Source organism: Glycine soja, chromosome 18 (genome assembly GCF_004193775.1).
Source record: "Glycine soja cultivar W05 chromosome 18, ASM419377v2, whole genome shotgun sequence".
Taxonomy (NCBI): domain Eukaryota; kingdom Viridiplantae; phylum Streptophyta; class Magnoliopsida; order Fabales; family Fabaceae; genus Glycine; species Glycine soja.
This window is the reverse complement of record NC_041019.1, coordinates 9,293,272-9,317,029: the sequence shown is the minus strand read 5'-3', so window position 1 is coordinate 9,317,029 and position 23,758 is coordinate 9,293,272. Positions and strand designations below refer to the sequence as shown.

General features: G+C 33.4%; 2 protein-coding genes across 2 annotated transcripts; both read right to left on the bottom strand.

Annotated features, from left to right (window-relative positions):
• Positions 1-2,870: 2,870 nt before the first annotated feature.
• Positions 2,871-6,583, bottom strand: LOC114395923 (disease resistance protein RPM1-like). Its single transcript, XM_028357793.1, has 2 exons — positions 3,333-6,583; positions 2,871-3,182 (listed from the first exon to the last, which is right to left on the bottom strand). The coding sequence occupies exon 1, from the start codon at positions 6,127-6,129 to the stop codon at positions 3,340-3,342; it is 2,790 nt and encodes a 929-aa protein (XP_028213594.1). The 5' UTR covers positions 6,130-6,583; the 3' UTR covers positions 2,871-3,182; positions 3,333-3,339.
• A 1,227-nt stretch (positions 6,584-7,810) lies between these two features.
• On the bottom strand, positions 7,811-21,891 carry LOC114395924 (imidazole glycerol phosphate synthase hisHF, chloroplastic-like). The gene is made up of 19 exons (XM_028357794.1): positions 21,685-21,891; positions 21,485-21,567; positions 21,297-21,391; positions 20,564-20,667; positions 18,797-18,966; positions 18,574-18,688; positions 13,419-13,474; positions 13,277-13,315; positions 13,073-13,171; positions 12,776-12,838; positions 12,635-12,697; positions 12,450-12,532; positions 12,195-12,303; positions 12,055-12,108; positions 10,729-10,816; positions 10,317-10,354; positions 9,707-9,812; positions 8,820-8,986; positions 7,811-8,101 (listed from the first exon to the last, which is right to left on the bottom strand). Exons 1-19 carry the CDS (start codon positions 21,833-21,835, stop codon positions 8,042-8,044), a joined length of 1,743 nt encoding a protein of 580 aa, XP_028213595.1. The 5' UTR covers positions 21,836-21,891; the 3' UTR covers positions 7,811-8,041.
• Positions 21,892-23,758: the final 1,867 nt, after the last annotated feature.

The window sequence follows — 23,758 nt, the reverse complement described above, 5'->3', positions numbered from 1 at the left end:
ACTCATGTTGCAAACATATTTAACACATTGTGCTATAATTTGACACTTTAGGTTCCTAACTAGGAATCCTACATTTTCCCTTTAACATTGCACATAAACATTTTTCTCAATGTAAACACCAGTCGGGTTATTTTATAATTCATCACTCATAACACAAGTATCGTCACATCAAGTGTTAACCACAACTTATTCACAACCAAATTTCATGTCCACAATTTTAACATATCACAACGTCACATGTTTATGTGTATCTCAAAAATTAGCACATGTTCAACTTTGCATTTATGCTCAATCTCAACAATGTTATAATCTCATTATAACAATTTATCATGTTAATCCAGTACTTCTTGTCCAAAATATAAACAAATTATACGAATATGTTTCTCACAACATGCAGAGTAAAATCCCTCAAAAAATTTCACATAATCATATAGGAAGAATTTCAATACAATAAACATCTCAAAATAAACCCAAATTTAGTCCTCTAAGGATCCCTAAACATGTTCATTCTAACCCCAATTGCGATAAACTCATCATTTACCTCTAAGCAGGCTCACGGGTGTAGTCCGATAGGGATAGCGACATCTATAGTGATTCTGTGAGACTCCTCAAATTTTTCCTCTGATTATTTTGCTAGAATTTTCAAGCGTTACAGAGAAGGAGAAGAGATTGTTGCCTTCATTTCACTATCAACGTGCGAGATTAATATCTCTCTACAAAAACATTTTCTCGTAAATCTCAACGGTGAGAATGTGTGAAAATTATTTCTAAATAAGGTGTCCAAATTTCATGATGATCCAACGGTTAATGAGTTCGGAATCATAATTTTACTAGGACATGTTTGGATGTATGCGAGATTATCGTTTTACTAAGATAGATTTAAATGTATGCGGGAAAAAAAAGGATTTTGGGAAAGAAAGAAGGAAAAACAGATTTGAGAGGAAGAGAAAGCGTATAGACAGTCGTAAATGTAAAAAATGACATATTACGTCTCTATTTATAGCTAGGATATTATGTGCCTGTTATTTACTCTATTTTTCTTTATTTTATCATTTTATATAAAGAAAATTTATTTTAGTCTCTATCAAATGAATAAATAAAATATATTTTTTTCTAAAAACATATATTTATTTTATTTACCTTAAAACTATTATTTTAATTAATAAAATTATTTCTCTTATTATTCTAAGATAGTTATTTTCTTGAAAACCGTTTTAGAATTGTAGATTTTTTAAGATGATTTTTTGGGAACCGTCATTTTAGATGCAAACATTTTATGACATTGCCTACAATAATAATTAATAACCGATGTATAATATGGTAAACAACTCACGTAGAATGAGTTCTTTTTAGTAGTGAAATTTTATAAGCTACTTTTTGTTAAAGGTTTATGACATTTATGGCTACGACTTTTTATGCTAACTCAAAAATTCCTTTGTAAACAGGGTTAAAATTTCCAGACGCTATCATTTTGGGGTTGAGAACCCACCATAGATAATATCATTATTTCCTATTTCAACAAATATTTCATAATTTTAAAATATATTAATTCTACAATTTTTTAAACATGATTCAACGTAATATTTCTAGACCCTATCATGTTTGATTTATTTACCCATGTAACGCACGGATTAATATCTAGTTTAATTAATAGCCGCACAAAAACTACATAGCCATAACATGATTTTGAAGTCTTGTATTTTTTTTTTTACTAACGTGTTTCTTCCTTCTTGCGTTTGGTGTTTTAAAACAGATACAATGAACGAATTGCAAATATACTCAATCCAATCCAACAGAAGTGATCCAATAGTTGGAGAATGGTAACAAATATAAGATTGAAGGTAACATATATAAGATTGGTTCAATATAGTTAGAAAATTATAAAGGAAGAAGAGAGGGGAGAGGTTATAAGTTCAAATTCTTCCAACTAACATATATAAAAAAAATTAACAAATTAATATTTGTCAATAAAAAAATATGTGAGAAAACTCAAATCAACAAATCAGTTTAGAGTCGACTTAAACTGTTTTCCTCTCCAACCTAACATTGATAATGATACTGATGAGCATATAAATGTCAATGAGGATGATAAAGAAGAATTGAGTAATGTTATATCCTTCTACTCCATCCTCCTATAAATCTTCTTATTACCTTTTATTATGATCATGGTTTTAAATTGTGTTGTGGTAAGTCAGAAAACCTTTACATTGTGGGAAGATGTGGCCACAGTTGTGGTCACGATGCCATTATAATCGGTCAGAATACCTTGACGTTGCCGCCGAAATTCTAGTTAGTGATATTTAAAACCATGATTATGATGGTAAGTATTAATGAAAAGTAAAAGTATTTAATGTTTTGAAACTATACAACACATTTAAAACATACCATAAAAGGAAGGAGGAGGGTTTAGAATTATTCAAAATAATTACGCTAGCAAATTGGTGAATTGGATAGTACTGTTTTTGAATTTTTATTTCATTTTATATCATGTTAATTTTTTCAAAATTTAAACATGAGTAAATTTCTTCTAGTATTGTTTGATTTTTCATCAAAACGTTTGGTTTTCTCATTTTTTAAATAAAAAATAAAAAATAAGTAAAATTTTCATATTATTTACATATGTTATAAATAATTGATTCTATCTGACATATGTTATTTATTAAAAAAAATTATACACATTAATTGTTTTAAACGTGTGTACAAACATGTTTTTGAACGAGTGTACAAACAACAAGCGTGAGCCTATTTGTGTTGTTTAATTTTGTTGCCATGATTTTGGTGCAGTGAATGGAAGCATCCACGAGAAACCACAAGCAGAAGAAATTTTTATCAAAATTAAATATAATTAGAATGAACAAGGAAACATTATAAAAAGCAAAGTTATGCAGAATTAGTTTTTCTCCTTATTCTGAAACAGAAAACTGATTACAATGACAAAGGTCTTACAATCCTTGAAAGAGAAATTCTCATAACATGGTGCAACCATAATAAGAAGCAACTGATAAAAAAGCCAAATGTGGTAAATCACTCCTTTATTCAGAAGTTTAACATCACTTTGCTAAATAAACTAAGATTGCTAAAGAAACATAATACATCCAAGGCAGTTTTCACGATGATTCAACGCTGTTGTTGTCAAAGTCCACATGGAGAATTACAAGTCCGTGAAACTTAAATCCCAGGGCCTACCAATTCAAAAACATGTATAGCATGAGTAATGATGGAACATGCAGAATAAAGAATAAAAATTTCTTTAGGAATCAAATAAAATTTATATTTTGAAAGCTAAACAGTAGACAATGGCAATTATACTAAGCGGAAATATAAAAACACACCTATGATTTAGAAGTTGGAGTTTTCTTCACGCCAAAATCGATCGACAATACTTACAAATGGCACCTGCTCTATTATCCATTGAGCACGTTGTCCTCGGTTGCTATGAAAGTTTTCTTCAAATTCATTTGACATATTAATTGCATGGAAAACCTCAAGCTTTGGTAAGCTGCAGACACCAGAAGGCACCTCCGTCAGTTGGGAGATACTAACTAACTTCAACTTTTTGAGAGAAGGCAATGCTCCATTTTCAATACTGATGGAATTCAACTTATACAAGCGTCTGATTATTATTTGTTCTAGCTTTGGAAACCCCCCGTTTGGAAAATGCAAACAGCTCCCTTCATATGCACAGTAAAGGATACTGAGGCACAACAAATTTGGTAGATCTTTAAGTAATCCCAATGGATCATCAGTTAACTTGGAGTGTGACAAGGACAACATAACAAGATTTTGTAGCTTGGCAACCCAGTTTGGGAACCCATTTAACCTCCCTACAAGACGAACCTTCTGTAATTGACTATTCTGAAATACAAGCTCAGATACAATAAAATTCAAATCAATGACTTCATGTTCATCTATTGCAGCAATGTATAGCTTCTCCATGTGCTGCAACTTGTTTATCAAGGAGTACAGAACATTTCTGAATCCTTGCTGAACATTGGTCAAGCCAAGAACCCTTACTTGTGTAAGTCTTTCCAACTCTTTAAATACTTCTTCTCCACCATGATTTGTTTCCACTTCACGTAGTGTTTGTAGAGATTCTAGGTCTCCAATTCCGTTCTCCATTTGAAGCCCATACCCAACCCCTTTAGACATATCATAAGCTAGAAGGTGTCTTAGTTTTTTAAGCTTGTTAATCTCTCTTGGCATCTTGCGCACCATAGTTTGCCTTAGATCCAAGGTCTCTAGGTTGTGGAGCATACCAATTGATGTTGGAAGATCGTTTAGCTTTGTGTTTCTGAAGCTTAAGTACCTCAAAAGGAATAAATCCCCCAAATGTTCTGGAACACAATTAAACAATGCAGCTTTTTCAAAATCAAGTACCTTTAGAAACCTGTACTTCTTCATAAGGATACTACTCACATAGGATTCTGATAATTCATCTCTAAAAATATGTAGAGATCGAATGCTAGAGCTTTCAACACTTTTCATCAAATCGATGGAACCAGATGCTATTGTTAGCCGACGGATAATCCCACTCTCTGACAGATTCTCATTCTCTCTGGCAAAATGACAAAAACTTAAATCTACAGCAATTTTAAGGATCATGTCTCGTACTAAATCATGAACACGACAAAATTTAGGTTTTCCATCACCAGTAAATGAGGATACTTGAACCAAACTTCTCTGAATCAACTCTCTTAAATATTGTTCTGCAACTTCCTCTAAAGTTTTATCAGCTTCAAATTTGATGAATCCCTCAGCTACCCATTGTCGAATCAATCTTACATTTTCAACTTCATAATCTTCTGGATATACTCCAAAATACAAGAAGCATGGTTTGAGATTGTCAGGCAAATCATGATAACTGAAACTCAGAATTTTCGTCACAGGAGATAGATCATCCTCTAGTTCTTTGCTTAGATTTTCACTAAACTTTTTCCAGCAGGTTGCATCTCTTTCTATGCGAGATAAAAGACCACCAATGGCCACAATTGCCAGTGGCAAACCTCCACACTTTTTAACCATTTCAGCGGATATGTCCTTAAGATGATCTGGACAACGTCCACCCAAGTCAGATCCAAATGCCCTTTTATAAAACAAATTCAAAGATTGTTCAAGAGTTAAAGGTTGCAGGTCATGCTGAAGAACAATGGCAGATCTCTTACAGAAATTTGGAACCTCCTTGTTTCTGGTTGTGATAAAGACCCTACTTCCTATTTTATCATCTATTAAAGCAAATTCCATGTCATCCCAAAAACTTGTATTCCACACGTCATCAAACACAACAACATACCTCTTGTCGCGCAAATGGTTTATGACTTCATCTCTCAGTGACTTCCGATCCATTGTAGAAAGATTTTGTGGATGATTCTCCTTGTTTTCTTTGCGCAACTCCTGCAACAGGTCCCTCAACAGTCCTACCTCTGTGTAGGACTGAGACACTGTGATCCATGCATGGCGTTTGAACTTCTCAGCCACCTTGTCAAAAACTTTCTTGGCAAGAGTTGTTTTTCCTTGTCCTCCTATTCCTACCACAGAGATGACTGTGCGCTCTGATCTGTCACTATCTAACCAACCAATCAATTCTTTTCTTGCGACATCAAAGCCCACAACTTCATCATCCTTGATGTAAAGAGGAGCATCTCGAAGGTTACGGAACATGGAGTTTTGGTTTCCTCCAGGAGGATGCGCTTGGGAGACAAACTCGCTCTCATTTTTGTCCTTCATTGCAGCAAATTCTGATTCAACTCCCTCATTCATATACGCAAAATGAAGGCAAGAGGCCTTAGTTTTGACGAAATCAACGGCCTTGCAAGGTAGAGCTACACATCCATCATCATCAGGAAGCTGCCTTTCCTCAACGATGGTGCATTCATCAATAATATCTTCCATGTGAAACGATGTTTCCACCAGCTGTTTCACCTCTGCCTTGGTTCGAAAACGCGAGTTGCCTTCTTCATCTGCAGCCTTCTTCTCTTTATCATGAATGATGGATTGAATCCTATCAAGTTTGTTTTTCATGTCAGCAACATCTTTTGGGACGTTCATGACCGCATTCAGTGCTTTCTTCAAGCGTGGAAGCAAATGCTCAGCAGCCAAAGGCACTGCAATATCCTTTGCTATTGTCTCCATCTTAGTCTAGCTGCTATTGCTATGTGTTGAGAGGGTGAGAGAGATGAGAGGAAATTAAGCTTTCTGTGTCCTTCAAGAAGAAGACCTTGACTTTTCCTTGGTCATTCTTTAGTATTTGTTGAGCAAGTTACAGGAGTGTAGCCAATGAGATTGTCATTGTAATTTACCAATAGAAAAAAGTGTCACACTTTAAATGACAGCTTCTACCATGGAAAACATTGGTAGGTCCCCTAACTTGGAAACTTTTTTTAATCGTTAGATGTAATAATGTTTTAATGGAAGGTCAATTTTTTTTTCCTTTTTTCCTCATTTTTCCCAAGTTGCCCTTCTGATCTCCTTCCTTCCTCGCAACTCATTGACCTGTACTTTCACCTATGAAGCACGGTCACCCCACACCCTTGTCGTGTCCGACATGTGTCCGTGTCATTGTCCAACACACGATACCCGTATTACATTTTATATTTTGAACATTACATGTGTCCATGTGTCCGTGTCGTGTCCGGTGTCCGTGTCGGTGCTTCATAGACTTTCATCTCTCTTTCTGAATCTGAAATTCTAATCCTATCTATTTCCACCGCCATGGCCAAGTCCTAGTTCTTGGTTTTCCTTTGTTGTTGTTTTTTTGTCATGATCATGGTATAAATGGTTTTGATCTTGCTTTAATCATGATGGCTTCGTATCCGTTGATGCTTGAGTTCGAGAACTACGGCGCTATACGGAGGAGAGCATGGCACAGAAGAGGGACGAAGCAAGGTCGACTGTGTGAGTCTTGCACCTAAGAAGTTATCTCAGATCTGCAAAAGAGAAGAATTGGATGGCGAAGAGGAGAGGGGAAGAAGAGAAAAACAAATCTAAACAAAAGTTGCCGCAGTAGCCATGGCAGTGGATGATGTATCACTGCGACGGCGCCGGAAGCTACACGATTTGGACTAAGGAAATTGGGTTAGGGACACAATGGGAAACACAAGGGAGAAAAGAATAGAAAAAAAAAATCCGAACCCTTCATGTAAATATTAATAGATCTAAGGGTAAAAGAAAAATTTCTCAACTTGCGAGACCTACCAAAGTTTCCCACGATAGTCTTTGAAAATGCATGTAAATATACCAACCCAAAGAGACAAGTGGGATTCTGAGCATGTTGTAAGAGTCTTCTAAGATGTTTCTTTGCCAATGGGTGTAATTATTTTGCTTTGTTTATTGGTAGAATTTCACAGTGGACAAAACTTAGATACAATTTCATATTTTTGAAGTTGTTCTTTCAGAATTTGAGTTTTAGTTTGATAATCTATGTCGATTTTTAATGTGAACTTTTATTATGTGATTATTTGAAATAAATTATAATTTTGATTGGAAAAGAATACCACAAGTACCCAAAGACTGCATCAACTTGTCCTTTTGCTGAATAGGTATAGTATAGAATTACTACGTTTGCATAGTCCTAACTAATCTCTACTTGACACCAGAGTTTTATTAACTCTTCATAGATTGAAAATCTTTGACTGCATTTGTATAGAATGGCCAGAATCGTAGATATGTGACATCAGAAGGTACAATAATTTTATTATTTTCAGAATCAAAATTGGATATTTATCCTTAAAAATATCTTCAATAGTGTCTCGTCGTCTTAAATATATGTATAACCAATATCAAACACGAGAAACATCACACACTACCATACAGGTGACACATGAAATAATTTTGTAATAACAAATGTTCAGAGATAGTGCTGCACATGGTAAATATATTTTCCTTAAAAAGATAACAAAGGAAAGGTCTCGTTGTGAAAATCTTTTCATGATATCCAAAATGTTGACATTTTGAGAGCTTCGTTAGATTACACAAAAAGTGATAACGTACAAGGTTTGATTATTGTGAAGTGCATCTCAAAAATTTTACCACTAAATGCATATGATCATATTCGAACTTCTATGCCTTCCTTCAACAAATGCTCTTTTACCGACTGAATAGGCACCTGCAATTAACAGAAAACTCAATTTCACTGCCAGAATAACATCATTACATCAATCAAAATCAGCTAAACTACATTCTAAATCTGCAGAAATATCCAGAAATATCCGTTTGGTTTCAGAAATATCCGTTTGGTTTCAGGAAACGTTTTATTTTCATTTTTTGAAATGTCACCATATTTTCACTTTGTTTCCTTTTTTAAAAAAAATTGTATAGAAAATAGTGAAAACAGGAAAAAAAATAAAGTTGTTTTTACTGTTTACTGTACAAACTTTTAAAATCAACAAAACAAAGTGCAAAATAAAATAGCACTTTTGTAATTCAAAGTGCAAGCAAAAATTGAAAATAAAAAAAAAAACATTTGGTTGTGGTATATTTTAAGACAAAGGATTCTTTAAGACCGAAAATTGTCTAAAAAATTTTCAGATAGTTAGACAAGTTATTAAAAAAGTAGAATCTAAAACAGTTTCAGTACTTTATAAAAAAGAAACAGTATCTTCTCAAAGAAGCTCTAAAAAATCCATATCACAGAAGTTTTTGTTTCAGAACTTTTCCAAATACACCCATAATGATAATAATAATGACAATAATAATAATAATAATAATAATAATAATAATAAATGAGAATGGATCAATGCAATAATTGATCCGTAACAGAACATAGATAACAAATCAAAATCATTCCCATCAGCATTAAGAAATTAACAAAACAGAAGTAATACCTCTTTCCTGTGAAAAATGCCAGCAGCAAGTGCTGCTGATGCATTTGTTTTATAGAACACCTCAGAGAAGTGTTCAGGAGCACCAGCACCGCTACTTGCGATAACAGGGATACTTACAGCATCTGATATCAACTTAATTAAATCTACATCAAATCCTTTCCCTTGACCTGAAACATTACAAAAGTAAAAAGAAATTAGAATACACAAAACATTTTATATTATTAAATATATAATCAAATTACCCCAAAAATCTTGCATTTTTTTAACTAGAAAAACGTTTATAAGAGGAAAAGGTGGGAAAGTACAATAGGAGGAGAATACGAGATCATACAAAAATAGGTAAATTTAGACATAACAAAGAACAAGAAAAAACTCATGAATGCAACAAGACACCCCGATCTCATTGCATATAAGAAATAACAACTCCCTTAAAACAGCCTTACGAATGACTAAGATAGAGGCCATATATATATCTTATTTTACTACCCCTCAATTGGAAGGAGGACTGGACTAGTAATGAGTCATGATACTTGTGAAAAAGTTCAAGAAAAGAGGAAGTCATTTTTATCCACCTTTGGTGCCCATATATTGCAAATAAAAAGTCATGTTTATTTTATAAAATTCATTGATGATGAAAATGGTCTTGACTACAGTCAAAATTCTGAAAATAATGAACAATTTTTAAAACTAATAAAAAAAACAAAAAAAAAAAAACAGCTCTTACAAATGAACAAAAGCCTTATCACACTAGGTGAGGTCAATTACATGACACAATGCCCATTTGGCTTAGTTAAAAACCAAGTGTTTCAAAGAAGAAAAAAACAAACTGCTCTTGATGAAGAAAAAATATAGTGAAATATAGTTAAAGGATACAGAATTATATTTACCGTCGCAATCGATGCAATTAAGTAGTATTTCACCAGCACCAAGCTCTTCAACTGCTTTTGCTAGTTCATAAGCACCAATTGGCCGGCCCTCTCGTCCCCCATTAACCTTACAATAAACATAAGTAATAAGATAAGAAAAAATACTTCAGGAAGTAGGCAAATGACTAACTATCTTCATTCTTTTCCTTCAAAAGAAATTCCAAGAGAGCCATGAGTTAAAATCTCATGACAACCACTGACTAAAAAATTGAAGGCTAGATGATTGTAGTTCCCTTCTAGTATTGCAAATATAACCAGCAGCACTAATTACATACAAGTAGAGGGCATCTTATACAACAATGACTTTAACTTAGTCAGATTTGACAACTCTACACAATTATAAGAGTCAATAGTGCAAGGTCACATTAGTTATGCATATACCTATGACCAATCTAACAGCTCTGCACACTGGTTATGCCTTCTTTAGCCTCTCTAAAAGTTGTCACTCTAGTAGTACTATATACTATTTGATGGTGATAGTAGAATGTTTAAATGAAAGGAAAACTAGGTTAAGAGATCTAGTTCAATGGACATGATAAAAAAATTAAGCAAAGAAAGAAAATAAACTTACTGTACATTGATACCATGCATATTCCTCTCCATTTGAACCTGAAAGCAACATAAAATGGTTTTTGAATATTTTTAAATTAATATATTTCACATAAAAGAGCATCTTCTCTGTTTTACATCCTAAAATTTCTATCAGGACTTATTTATTTTAACTAGAAATCGAATTAGAAACTAATTACCCTACTGCATACTTGAGCACATTTCCTCCCCCACCCTCCACCCCCAATACAATGATAGAGTACTGTATACAGCTCAATATGACAGAGTAATTACTAGGCATAATTCTTTAGGATCACCTTAAAAGAGGCTAGATCTGTCTCTTTATTAATTAGACTCTTATTAGAGTAAGAATTTAGATAACTCAGAGCCATAAAATATAAAATAAAGAAAAAGAAAAAAAACAAGCTCTTCACCTGGACTTGAAACCCTTATGGTCTTCAATTGCACATCATTAGGATCCTTTACATACACTCTACGGGGATCGATACTAACAACCACTGCCTGCAAATTGAAAATTAATTGGAATGTAGACAATTGATTCCATCCAATACATGCAACACACACACACTGATGAACCATTGTTAAAGAATAATGCCAATCATTTACATATCACTTCAGGAATGAGGTTCTTTAACATCTCCCTGAAGAAGAAAGATTAACAAATGTCAAAAATATATGCCCTGCCTCTACAAGAATCTGAAAAGAAGATACAGACATCCAACACTCATATTTGTATTCACTCTTTCATCATTATTCACATGCATAAAAACTTTAAACTCATTTTTTTCCTGCCACCATATAGTGATGACGGATTGCAGTTGGTGCAAAGGAAAAAGTGATAGGAAATTTAGATGCCAGATGAAACCAATTATAAAAGCATAACAGCAAGTCAGCAACTATAACTGGTAAATAATTGGCCAGTCCTCATCCACTTTGGATAAATGTAATCTATTATCAATGGAAACTTAAACCAAAAAATTTTAATACAATACTAGAGTATAATGGTTTTGCCAAGGTCCAATTTAAATTTAATGAATTATTTAACAATTTACTATCTCCTAAAAATAAGATAAGAGCATATAGCACAGTTTTTTTAAGATAAACAGAAGTGCTTAACCCAACAATCAATCCAAGCTACCGATTAGCTACATCTCAATAAAGCTGATTGCCAAGTGGCGTACAACACAACTTAATTTTTGTGATGTGATGTGGTTATGCCCAAGACTAGTTGTATCAAATACATTATCATTGTTCATTTTAAATGAAAAAATGTGGGATATAAAATATTTAAAATTTACTCTTTCCTATCTTACAAGTTAAACATGATTGTCAAAAGTTTAATATTTTTTCTTATTCTAAATAAACACAGGTTAAAAAATAAGATAATTCTTAACATCCAGACTGCAGAATAGAACTCACTAGACATATTAATCACATATTATATTCAATGTATTAAAATACCAGTATAATTTAGGACAAACTAGATGTAACAAGCCAAAAAGTTTAATATCCCACATATCAATATTTCATCATCATCAATATTAACAATAATAATATTTGTAATAAAACTTGATCAGCAACATAATAAATTATTTTGAACAAACATGGTAATAATTTAGATAAGTTATTTTATAAATGGGGAAAAAATTATCGTTACATGTATGTTTAGGGATTCTCAAGTACATAAAGGTGCATGGATAAGAAAAAAGGGCAGATAAGACTATCAGCTTTTAGCTTACCTGATTCCCATAAACTCTTGATATCTGCTCCAAGCTGGTCTTCCCAGTCTTTACCTAAACGTAACAGCCATAGGAACATCAGAAGTGACACATATATTAGTTCATGTAACTAGAAACAAGCTATGGGTTGAGTTCAATACTCCGGTTTTTAAATATTCTTCTGCAGCATAAACTGCATCACTTCCAATGGAAATCTTATCAGCCCCAGACCTAAAGTATTCAGAAGCAACTTCCAAACTAGAATAGTACCTGAGAATATAATTGATCGGATCAAAAAGATTTGAAAATTCTGAGGGGACACAATTGATAAAACTATAAGACTGAATAATTTCAATAGAGGGGAAAGAATGCAAGAAAGTCAATAGCATAATCTCCATAATGATCAGTAATAATACCTCCCAGTTGAATCTGTGAAATCTCTAATTCCTCCCCCAACTGTTAAGGGTACAAAAACATTTTCTGATGTGTATCGCAATACCTATGAAGCATAGGGAGTATGAACGTTGAAACCACAACAGATAACGGACAAATACAAACTAGCACCAACTCAAAAACTTCCACTTTAGCACATTTCACAAACCTGCAGCATCGGTAAATCACCAAGAGGGAAGTCGCGAAATCCAGTAATATTTAGAAAGCTGACCTGCACCCAATTCCAATCTGTAAGTTTAGTTGGAAAGAACATGTTTCATAAAAAAGAATAAAATTGTCAACAGCATACCTCATCAGCTCCATCTTTATAGTACTGTCCAGCAAGATCAACTGGCTTGCCAAGATTTCTTACCTAACAATTAAAATAGCTTCATAAGATAATAAATGCTTATAGGTTTACTCTTTAACACTAAAAATTAATGAGGCGACAGCAAAAAACTCAAGTCTAGATCATTCTTGTTTAACTATCTACTACACCTACAAGTAGATTATATTGTACAGTGTGTCTTGGCATATACTCTAGTTCAATTTTGAGCAAACTCAAAAACCATAAATATAATAACAAAATGAGTACTATTGCTGATACCTCATTCTCTTTTGTATGTTCTCTTACATCATACTGGTCTCCTTTGGTTACAACAAGGTCCCCCTTATCATTTGTTCTCACATCGAGACAAGCAATCACCTTAATAAACAATGTTTTGTCAGGAAATCAAAATAATGAATGCACCCTAGAGGTGAAGAACACATTAACTAATTTAAAGCACAAGAGGATTTCCATGACTATTACCCTTTTTGCAAGTTTTGAAGCTTTGCCTTCCCCAGGCTTCTGTCTTCAAGTAAATATTACAAATGGTTAGTTATCATATGTCAACAAAAAATTTATTATAACTGTTATACAGAAGAATTGCATAGAAAGATATGAAGGCCACCTTTGCCATGTTTGACTTTGGATTCAAGAATCTTCCCAAAATAGAGAGGCCAACATCTGAGAATGTTATTTTCAGGAATCAGAACAAGAATATGCCAGCCCAAGAAAGAAAAAAAAATAGCATTTTGTTTTTACCTATAAAAATTAATCATCCCAAAAGTACTGTATTACCCCCAAAAGAAGAGTGAAATTTGCAGCAGTTCAGATTTCATAAAAGTATTCTACCAGCCATTCAAGATTTGAAGTGCAAATCCTATGAAAGATATCAAAGACAGAAGGAAAAATTCCAAATTGAATGGAATTAAATAGTTTTATATTTCTTTTTCATTTTTTTTTTCATTTCAATTGGGAACTAAGATCATCCTTCAATTCTTCCTCTAAGGAAGCAGGGATTGTAAAAAAATTGCATGTAAGTACATTACTTTAAATTACAATAATGTTGATTTAGAAAATTTATTTCTTTTGTGTTAAATTATGTGTATTCATGCTTGCTTCTATTTTATGTTTAGCTTGTTTCAGAAGACAGCATTGTAATGTCCCATCAAGCAGTCTTATCATTAAGCCTTGTATTGTGTATATATGTAGGTGTGTTAAAGGCAATAAAATTAAGCTAAGTGAGTCTACTTTTGAACTCACTAAAACTCAAAGCTTCAAGTTGGTCTTGTGCTTAGTTCTACCCTTTTTCCGTTAGGGTTTCTGTCATTGATCAAAAATGACTTCTGCTGGACCTGCCTTCTCTTTTTCCGGAACTCCAACTATCACGACTGCGAAACTAAACTGGAAGAACTATTTGTCCTGGTCTGCTTCGGTTGAGCTGTGGTTTCTTGGCCAAGGACACCATGATCACTAGGAAAAAGGTATTGATATTGTTCCAAGTGACAGAAAATCTGAGTGGGAGAAGCTGGATTATCAGCTATGTGCTGTCTTGTGGCAATCGGTCAAGGCAGATGTTTTGGAGATCCTTAGATCGTTCAAAACATGTTGTTCTTTTTGGAAGAAGGCCCGAGAAATCTTTGCCAATGATATTCAGAGTTTGTTTGATGCTACTATGAAGGTCACAGCCCTCAAACAAACCAGTCACGACATGATTGCACACATAGGTAAAGCTCGGGCTGCAGTGAAAGAGTTAAAGAGGTTTCTTGTGGCTGATTCGCTGGAAGAAGTGAATAAGAAGCTGGATAAGTTTTATATGGTTCTTATCTTGAGGAGTCTTCATTCAGATTTTGATCACATGCGTGATCAAGTTCTTACTGGAGATAAAGTACCATCGATGGATTCTCTCATCACTAGGCTGATTCGGGTGCCCCATGTGCTGAAAGAAGAAAATCCAGCTGACACGGTGGAAACGTCAGCCATGGTTGCAACCCGTGGGAGAGGGGGAGGCTGTAACAGTAGAGGGGGTCGCAGTGGAAGAGGTGGACGTCCTCAATGCTCATACTGCAAGAGGATGGGCCACACTCAAGAGAATTGCTATTCTCTACATGGCTTCCCTGACAGAGTAGCCAAGGTAGCTCAGACAGAGAAATCAAAGTCCAAGTTCTCTGATGAAGAGTACCAAGAGTATGTGAAGCTGAAATCTGAGAAATCCAGCAGTCAGGCCTCATCTTCCTCTGTACCATGTTATTCGACAGCATGTATTTCTCAATCTATTGACGGTCCCAGTCCTTGGATTCTTGATTCAGGTGCCTCTGATCATATTTCTGGTAATAAGTCCTCTTTTACATCCATTTCTTTTCCAAAAATTCCTCACCTTGTTACTGTAGCTAATGGTTCCAAAGTTGCAGCTCAAGGAAGTGGTCAAGTCCCTTTATCATCCTCATTAAAGTTGGATTCTGTTTTGTTTATTCCTCAGTGTCCTTATAATCTAATTTCATTGAGTCAGTTAACTCGTTCATTAAATTGCTCAGTAACCTTTACCGCTAATTCTTTTGTTATTCAGGAACATGGCACGGGTCGACTGATTGGAGAAGGACATGAATCACGAGGACTTTACTACTTGAAATCCAATGTTTCTGTTTCCTGTTCTGCAAATTCAAATCCCAAACTTTTGCATGATCGTCTAGGTCACCCAAGTTTACCAAAGCTGAAAATGATGGTCCCTAGTCTGAAGAATCTTCGAGTCCTAGAGTGTGAGTCTTGCCAACTAGGAAAACATGTTAGGTCATCATTCCCACAAACTGTTCAAAGATGTAATACAGCTTTCTCTACCATTCATTCTGATATTTGGGGACCAAGCCGTGTTACATCTTTTGGTTTTCGATATTTTGTAACCTTTATTGATGAATTCTCTAGATGTACTTGGGTCTATTTAATGAAAGACAGATCAGAACTTTTGTCTATCTTTGTGTCCTTCCTAAATGAGGTTGAAAACCAATTTGAAAAAACAATTAAAATTTTCAGAGGTGATAATGTCAAAGAGTATTTCTCTCATGATTTTACTTCCCTTTTATCTTCAAAAGGCATTCTACATCAATCTATTTGTCTCCATACACCACAGCAAAATGGTATCGCCGAAAGAAAAAATCGTCATCTTCTTGACACCGCACGCTCACTAATGTTAGCATCTCATGTTCCTACAAACCATTGGGGGGATGCGGTGCTTACTGCTTGTTTCTTAATTAATAGAATGCCTTCATCTTTCCTCGAAAATCAAATCCCTCACTCAATCATTTTTCCTCATGATCCTTTATTCCATGTTCCACCTAAAGTGTTTGGTTGTACTTGTTTTGTCCATGATCTCTCTCCTGGTTTAGACAAACTTTCTGTCCGGGCAATCAAGTGTGTCTTTTTAGGTTATTCTCGTCTTCAAAAGGGTTACAAATGTTACTCTCCATCTACCAGACGATACTATATGTCTGCAAATGTAACCTTCTTTGAAGATACATCCTTTTTCTCACCATCTATAGACCATTCTTCTTCCATCCAGAATGTACTTCCTATACCCTCTCCTTGTCCCCTAGGTGTCTCAAACCAAAATGTCAGTGAAGTTTCACTTTCTCCACCACATCCGACTGAAGTTGCTTCTCCACCTCTTCTTACATATGAACACCGGACACAGACAGTTGGTTCTAGAGTACCTGAAGCTTCTCCTTATGATTCTCATTCTTCTTCAATCAATCCTCAAGCCATGGATCCTGCTCCCTCACCTTCGTCTGATTCAGACTGGCCCATTGTCATCCGAAAAGGTACTCGCTCCACTCGTAATCCTCATCCTATCTATAACTTTCTGAGTTATCATCGTTTATCTCCTTCATATTCTTCCTTTGTTTTCTCTCTATCTTCGCATTTTGTTCCTTCTAATACTAATGAGGCACTTAGTCATCCTGGCTGGCGACAGGCTATGATTGATGAAATGCAGGCTTTTGAGCATAATGGTACTTGGGAACTTGTTTCTCTTCCTCCTGGTAAGAAGACTGTGGGTTGTAGGTGGGTCTACGCAGTTAAAGTTGGGCCTAATGGTGAGATTGATCGGCTTAAGGCTAGATTAGTAGCTAAAGGCTACACTCAGATATATGGTCTTGATTATTGTGACACTTTCTCTCCGGTAGCTAAGATCACTACTGTTCGTCTGTTTCTTGCTATGGCTGCCATGCGCCATTGGCCTCTTCATCAGCTTGATATTAAAAATGTATTTCTTCATGGTGACCTTGAGGAGGATATTTATATGGAGCAACCTCCTGAGTTTGTTGCTCAGGGGGAGTATGGTCTTGTGTGTAATCTGCATCGATCTCTCTATGGGTTGAAGCAATCTCCTCGGGCATGGTTTGGTAAATTCAGTCACATTGTTCAACTTTTTGGGTTGAAATGGAGTGAAGCTGATCATTCTGTTTTTTATTGTCAATCATCCCCTGGAAAATATGTTTATTTGATAGTATATGTTGATGATATAGTTATTACAGGGAATGATGCTACTAAGATTGTCCAGCTAAAGGAGAATTTATTCAGTCATTTCCAGATCAAAGACTTGGGATATTTGAAGTACTTTCTTGGTATTGAGGTGGCTCAGTCAGGAGATGGTGTTGTGATCTCATAGAGGAAGTATGCCCTTGACATTCTGGAGGAGACAGGCATGCAAAATTGCAGACCGATTGATAGCCCTATGGATCCAAATTTGAAGCTCATGGCAGATCAGAGTGATATTTATCCTGACCCTGAGAGATATAGGAGACTTGTGGGAAAACTTATTTATCTCACCATTACAAGACCTGATATCTCCTTTGTTGTTGGTGTGGTTAGTCAGTTTATGCAGAATCCTCATGTCGATCATTGGAATGCCGTTATGCGTATTCTTAGATATGTAAAGAGAGCTCCTGGTCAAGGATTACTATATGAAGACAAGGGTAATACGCAAGTATCTGGATATTGTGATGCAGATTGGGCTGGTTGTCCTATTGATAGTAAATCTACTTCAGGTTACTGTGTTTTCTTTGGAGGGAATCTTATCTCTTGAAAAAGCAAGAAACAAATAGTTGTTGCTCAATCCAGCGCAGAGGTTGAGTACCGATCTATGGCTTTGGTCACATGTGAACTTATGTGGATTAAGCAACTTCTTCAAGAATTGAAGTTTTGTGAAGTTACACGAATGAAGTTATTTTGTGACAATCAGGCAGCCCTCCTCATTGCATCCAATCCAATCTTTCATGAGAGGACCAAGCACATAGAGATTGATTGTCACTTCATTCGAGAAAAATTATTGTCCAAGGAGATTACCACTGAGTTCATCAATTATAATGATCAGCCAACAGACATTTTGACTAAGTCCTTAAGGGGAACTAGGATTCAGTTTATATGTTCCAAGCTTGGTGCATATGATTTATATGCTCCAGCTTGAGGGGGAGTGTTAAATTATGTGTATTCATGCTTGCTTCTATTTTATGTTTAGCTTGTTTCAGAAGACAGCATTGTAATGTCCCATCAAGCTGTCTTATCATTAAGCCTTGTATTGTGTATATATGTATGTGTGTTAAAGGCAATAAAATTAAGCTAAGTGAGTCTACTTTTAAACTCACTAAAACTCAAAGCTTCAAGTTTTTGCATGACCAGAGTCCAATTACAAGCTAATGAAGAATAGAAACTTCAACAAAGATTGCAGCCTTCATGTTTAGGGTTCAGTATATTAGAGAGTACTAAAGATTGGAAAGGAAGATAAAACTTGCCTCCACTCTTCTCTGGATGGAATTGAACTGCATGCACATTTCCTCTTCTAATAGATGCTATAAATTTGTCACCATAGTCACAGGTGGAGGATATCCACTCATTGTTGTCATCTGACTGAGAAAATGAAAAAAGTCAGATTACTTAAACACTTTCATGAATATATAGAGTAAGAATGTGACAGCCAAGGCAACAAGAAGATTTCAAAGAAAAGTGGAAACATACAGGCATGGCACGATAAGAGTGCACAAAATAGACATGGTGATTTCCAACATCATCCAAAATTCCCGAGTCCTCGGTGATTTGTAAAGCATTCCAGCCAATATGTGGTACTCTAAAACCATTTGATGAGTCAAATCGCCCAACAGTTCCGGGTATTAAGCCAAGACCTTTTACTGATTCAAAAGCATATTTGTCCATTCAATACTTTATTAAAAGTGTGAATAAAAAGATAATTTGCTCTTGTAGTACTCAGGAAATTAAGCTTTCTGTTAAATCAGAGAACATTGTATCCAACACTGTCTCTGTATGTTTGAAAAGCATGCCAAAAATTACCACAGCTACAGATTCTAACAAATGACTCAGTTCACTGAACTCTCAAGTCTCAATAGATTCTTTATTACCCAGTTATCCATGTTTAGAAATCAACAGCCATGATAAAACAAAAATATCTAAGGATGATGTACATTGTCCAAGCAAGTTCATAGCCAAACAATTTTTATGGGTATATATATTAAGGCAGGAAATATTTCAACATACTACTAAATAAACATACAAATTGCAGAAGTATGGCATTAATTAAAGAAATACAAATTTTGAAATGCACAAATACCAATATCTCCAAATATAAGTGTTTTAGGGTATTTTTGGGAGCTGAGGTTTGGAGGAAAAGGGAGCGAAGGGTAAAAATTTTATTTCTAATAAATATTGTCTGATTTGACAGTTTTCTGAAATAAAATGATAGATTAGCATTAGCAAAAACTTCATGTCCTAATTTTTTTTATAAACATTATATATAACTAAATTAAAAAAAAAATCCCTTGCTTCCCCTTCTGTTCAAAGCCTCACTCCCAAACACACCCTGAAGAAAATGAATTTACAACAGTACCACCAAACTAACATTATTCCAGTAAATGGGGTTAGCTAAATGGATCAATCAATACTATTGGACCCTATCAAAAAAAATTGATTAAAACCATTTAGAGCAGGGCTTTATGTTAATGATTTTCCCAAAGGTTTCTTTGGTCTTCCACACTTCCTCTACCCATTTTAATCAGACAGGATTCATAACCCTATATTTTCTTGGGTATCCACTCTTCCTCTACCCATTTTAATCAGACAGGATTCATAACCCTATATTTTCTTGGGTATCCACTCACTCACTACTGAAGTAAACTTTTTTTTTTGCTGTTGCTAGCACTTCATCGCCCAACTTTCACTACTGAATCACCATAGAGCATCATTGACCATATAGTTGTCCATTATAATTTAAACTCCAAACCATGCTAACTTCTTCCTAACTAAACCTGCATTCCATAAACTTTGTCTTACTCTTATCTTAACCAGGAAAAAAAAAGACAGTGATTCCATAGCTTCTCTTCATATCTCAAGCATCTCATCTCATAAATTAGGACTCTATCAGCTGTAAAAATCATGCATTGAAGCACTATTTCAACCAGAGTTAATTATAAGAAAATCTTACATCACAGTACACAATAAAAATGATTCTCCTCTCATTAGCATTGAGCTAATCGAAAAATCATTCAAATCTGGGATGAAAAGTGAATCATAGTTACACATTCATACAATATGTCTTTTTTCAATTGAAGCGTATACAATATACAATAATAGATTACTAACGTTTAATTTAATTTCACATCTACATGGATGGAAAGCTTGGCATTCATTTATGCTATAATATTAAAAGAATGTTCAAAATTGTAGGTGTAACGATAACAAAAAGTCAAAAACTAAAGATGGCTTATAAGTAACCTGGTCCATTCTCCTCACTAGATTCAAAAAGTAGTTGAAGTCCAAGACAAATGCCCAAAAATGGACGATCCTTGTCAATATATGAACATAGTGCTTCATCCATTCTGCAAAAAGTATGATATCACTTGAAACTTGATACTGAAACAATAAACAAAATAAAACATTTGACTCACTAAAATTCAGAGTGCAACCATTCAAAGATCAAAACTAAAAATTATCCCAAAAGAACTTCAAATGTATGCATGACAATGCCTAGTTAAAATTAAAAATATGAACAGATAAAATCAGCTAAAGAGACAACAAGACATTACACAATTCAAAAGGCACCTCAGACGCACAAAATGAGTTTATTTTATACATTATATCAAAAGCTAAAACAGCCACCAATCCCTTCCAGCTTAATCATCCCAAAAATTTAACCCCATCTTATTTAGTAATTTAGTAATTAGTAGATGTCAGTAGATGTAGTAAACCCCAATACATAACAGAGTCTTGGTCCAACCCATTTCTACTGCACATTGCAAATTTTAATCAAACAAAAGAGTATGAAAATCAACACCAGTATTGTATGATTTGAAAACAACACCATGTTTTATCCTGTGTTACCCTTCTTCAATATACTACTACTTTAATCCAGCAGATATATCATACCACAATCATAGAACTACCACTGCTACTACCACGTCATCCAAAGAAAAATATTTGTAAACTAAACAAAATAAAAAAAAAATACCCAGTTTTGCTTAACACCTCCATAGCAGCAGCAAATGCTCCAACGCCAGGAAAAACTAACCTACTTGCATTCAGAATATCTTGCGGAGTTTGCACCTAGTAAAAATATTGCTTCAGATTCAAAACCAGACACCAAAAGAAAAGAAAAAAAGAAAAACAACCCAGTATGTAATGATGCAAAAAGCTCACATCTTTGATCTCAAACCCGAGGAATCTGATTGCATTCCTGACACTCCGAACATTGCCAGCACCGTAATCAAGCAAAGTCACAACTGAAAAACATGAGAAAAAATGAGAGGTTCTGGTGCAAAAGACCCAGAAACGAAAAAGTAAAAAAAAAAACGGAGATTTTTGCAAGAGGGTATCTTCAGAAACCAGAGAGAACGAACCAGAATCCCTAGAAGAGGAGGCACGAACCGAGAAACTCTTCGATGGTTTGGTGTTGCCGAAATGGGTGATTGTGGGGGATGAGAGTGGCTTGTTGCGAAGAGAAAAGAGAGAGGAAGAGGAAGAAGAAGCAAATGGCGGCGGCGCCTCCATTGTTGTTGATGCTGTGTGCTGATTCTCTGAGAGTGTCTTTTTAAGTTGGAGTTGTAAATTTTAAAATTGAAATAAGTGTAAATATTTATCTTGATAGCCTGACAGTATGATGAAAAATTTAAATTTAATTATCAAATGTTTAAAAGTGTTATAGATTCATCCTTTTTTTTTGACATTATCTTTTTATTAAATTAAATTTTTAAAATACCAATTGAACATTAATTTATATAGTTTAAGATTAATTTATTATTAAACTGTTTTTAAAATAAATTTATTGTATTTTTTATATATTCAAAAATTCAATTTAATTTATCATTTTTTAAAATTAATTTATCACTATTCAAATTACAAGGGGGACCGAAAGAGTTGAGATAAATATGGGAATTATTTTTGCACTTAAACTTTCAAAAAAAGATATGAGACAACTGTTTTTTTACAGAAAGATGATACAAATGTTAAAATCTTTCAAATGGATAAACTGATTAAAAAAATAACTAACATATTCCATGAAAATTAAGTTTTAAAAAATAGCAAATAAGTAACTTATAAATTGCACTGATGTTTTTATAAAATTATTAAAAAAAATAAGTTTAAATAATATTTTAAAAGAATAAGATCTGATGACACCAAATATAAGTCTAAAAGACTTCCACTAAATTTGCACCGTTAATATAAGTTAATTATATGATATATAATATTTTAATAAACATCATAACTTTAATATATTTTATGATTATTTATTAATTAATCAATTAAATTATTTGATTATTTTTTAAGAAAATTATAAAAACTATTAACAAAATAATGTTTTCTACAAATATTTCATGTAACAAAGTCTATATTCTTTTTGAGAAAAAGAATTATGCATAAATTTTACATAGACATTTAATCACAACTCATCATATATGATCAATTTGTTGATTTTTAAAATAATTATCTTAAAACAATTCAAACGGTAATTTATAATTAGATAACAATATGTAATTGTTTTACACTATTAGTGCATAGATATTAAATTCATTTTTTCTACTTATGATATACATTATTCACCGTTAATATAGATTAAAAAATGCTACATAATACTTTTACAATAAAATGTATAAAATAAAGAATACAGGACAATAAATTTATACATAAGTTTAAATCATAATTACATTATACATTTATTTTTTATTTTCTTATAAGTGTATTTTTTTAACGAGTAAAAAATAAATTATTGTTACAAAAATAATAAAGACAAGTAAATATATTTTATTTCACAAAAAAAATGTAAAAATATATTACTATTAATAATTTTGATAAATAATTAATTTTAGAAATCAAATCAATCAAATATCTAACTTATTAACTAAAGATAATTAATTAATTAATTATCATTAAATATATTAAAGTTACCATATTTATTAAGATATTATAAATCACACGATTAACATATATATTAAATATGTAAATTTGTTATAAATCTTTAGACTTACATATGATGTAATGAGATCATATCCTTACATAGATTATAAAGTATAAATAAATGTGTGCCATATTAAATGAAATCTACTAAAGATAATTAATTAATTAATTATCATTAAATATATTAAAGTTATCATATTTATTAAGATATTATAAATCACACTATTAACATATATATTAAATATGTAAATTTGTTATAAATATTTAGAGGGTGTATTGGATTAAGATTTCAAAGGATTTTAAAAGACTTTTTATGATTAAAAAGTCTTGTGGTATTCAATCAAGACTTTTATAAAATATAAACAAATCTTGTGGTATTCAATTAAGACAATAAAGATTTTTTTTTAGGGTAACAAAATCTGTTGGTATTCAATTGAGATTTCTTACCACTTTTAAAATGTCTTTTGGTATTCAAAAGTAAATAGATTTTGATGGATTCTTTTGTGGAATGGATTTTGA

What these genes read in the sequence shown, in the direction of transcription:
- LOC114395924 (XM_028357794.1), bottom strand. Translation starts at nt 21,835, where the DNA reads ATGGAGGCGCCGCCGCCATTTGCTTCTTCTTCCTCTTCCTCTCTCTTT. An exon ending in ACTCTTATCGTGCCATGCCT is followed by an intron (nt 18,689 to 18,796) that starts GTATGTTTCCAC and finishes TCATTTTCTCAG; the next exon opens with TCAGATGACAACAATGAGTG. An exon ending in TAATTGCATCGATTGCGACG is followed by an intron (nt 8,987 to 9,706) that starts GTAAATATAATT and finishes GTAATGTTTCAG; the next exon opens with GTCAAGGGAAAGGATTTGAT.
- LOC114395923 (XM_028357793.1), bottom strand. Translation starts at nt 6,129, where the DNA reads ATGGAGACAATAGCAAAGGATATTGCAGTGCCTTTGGCTGCTGAGCAT.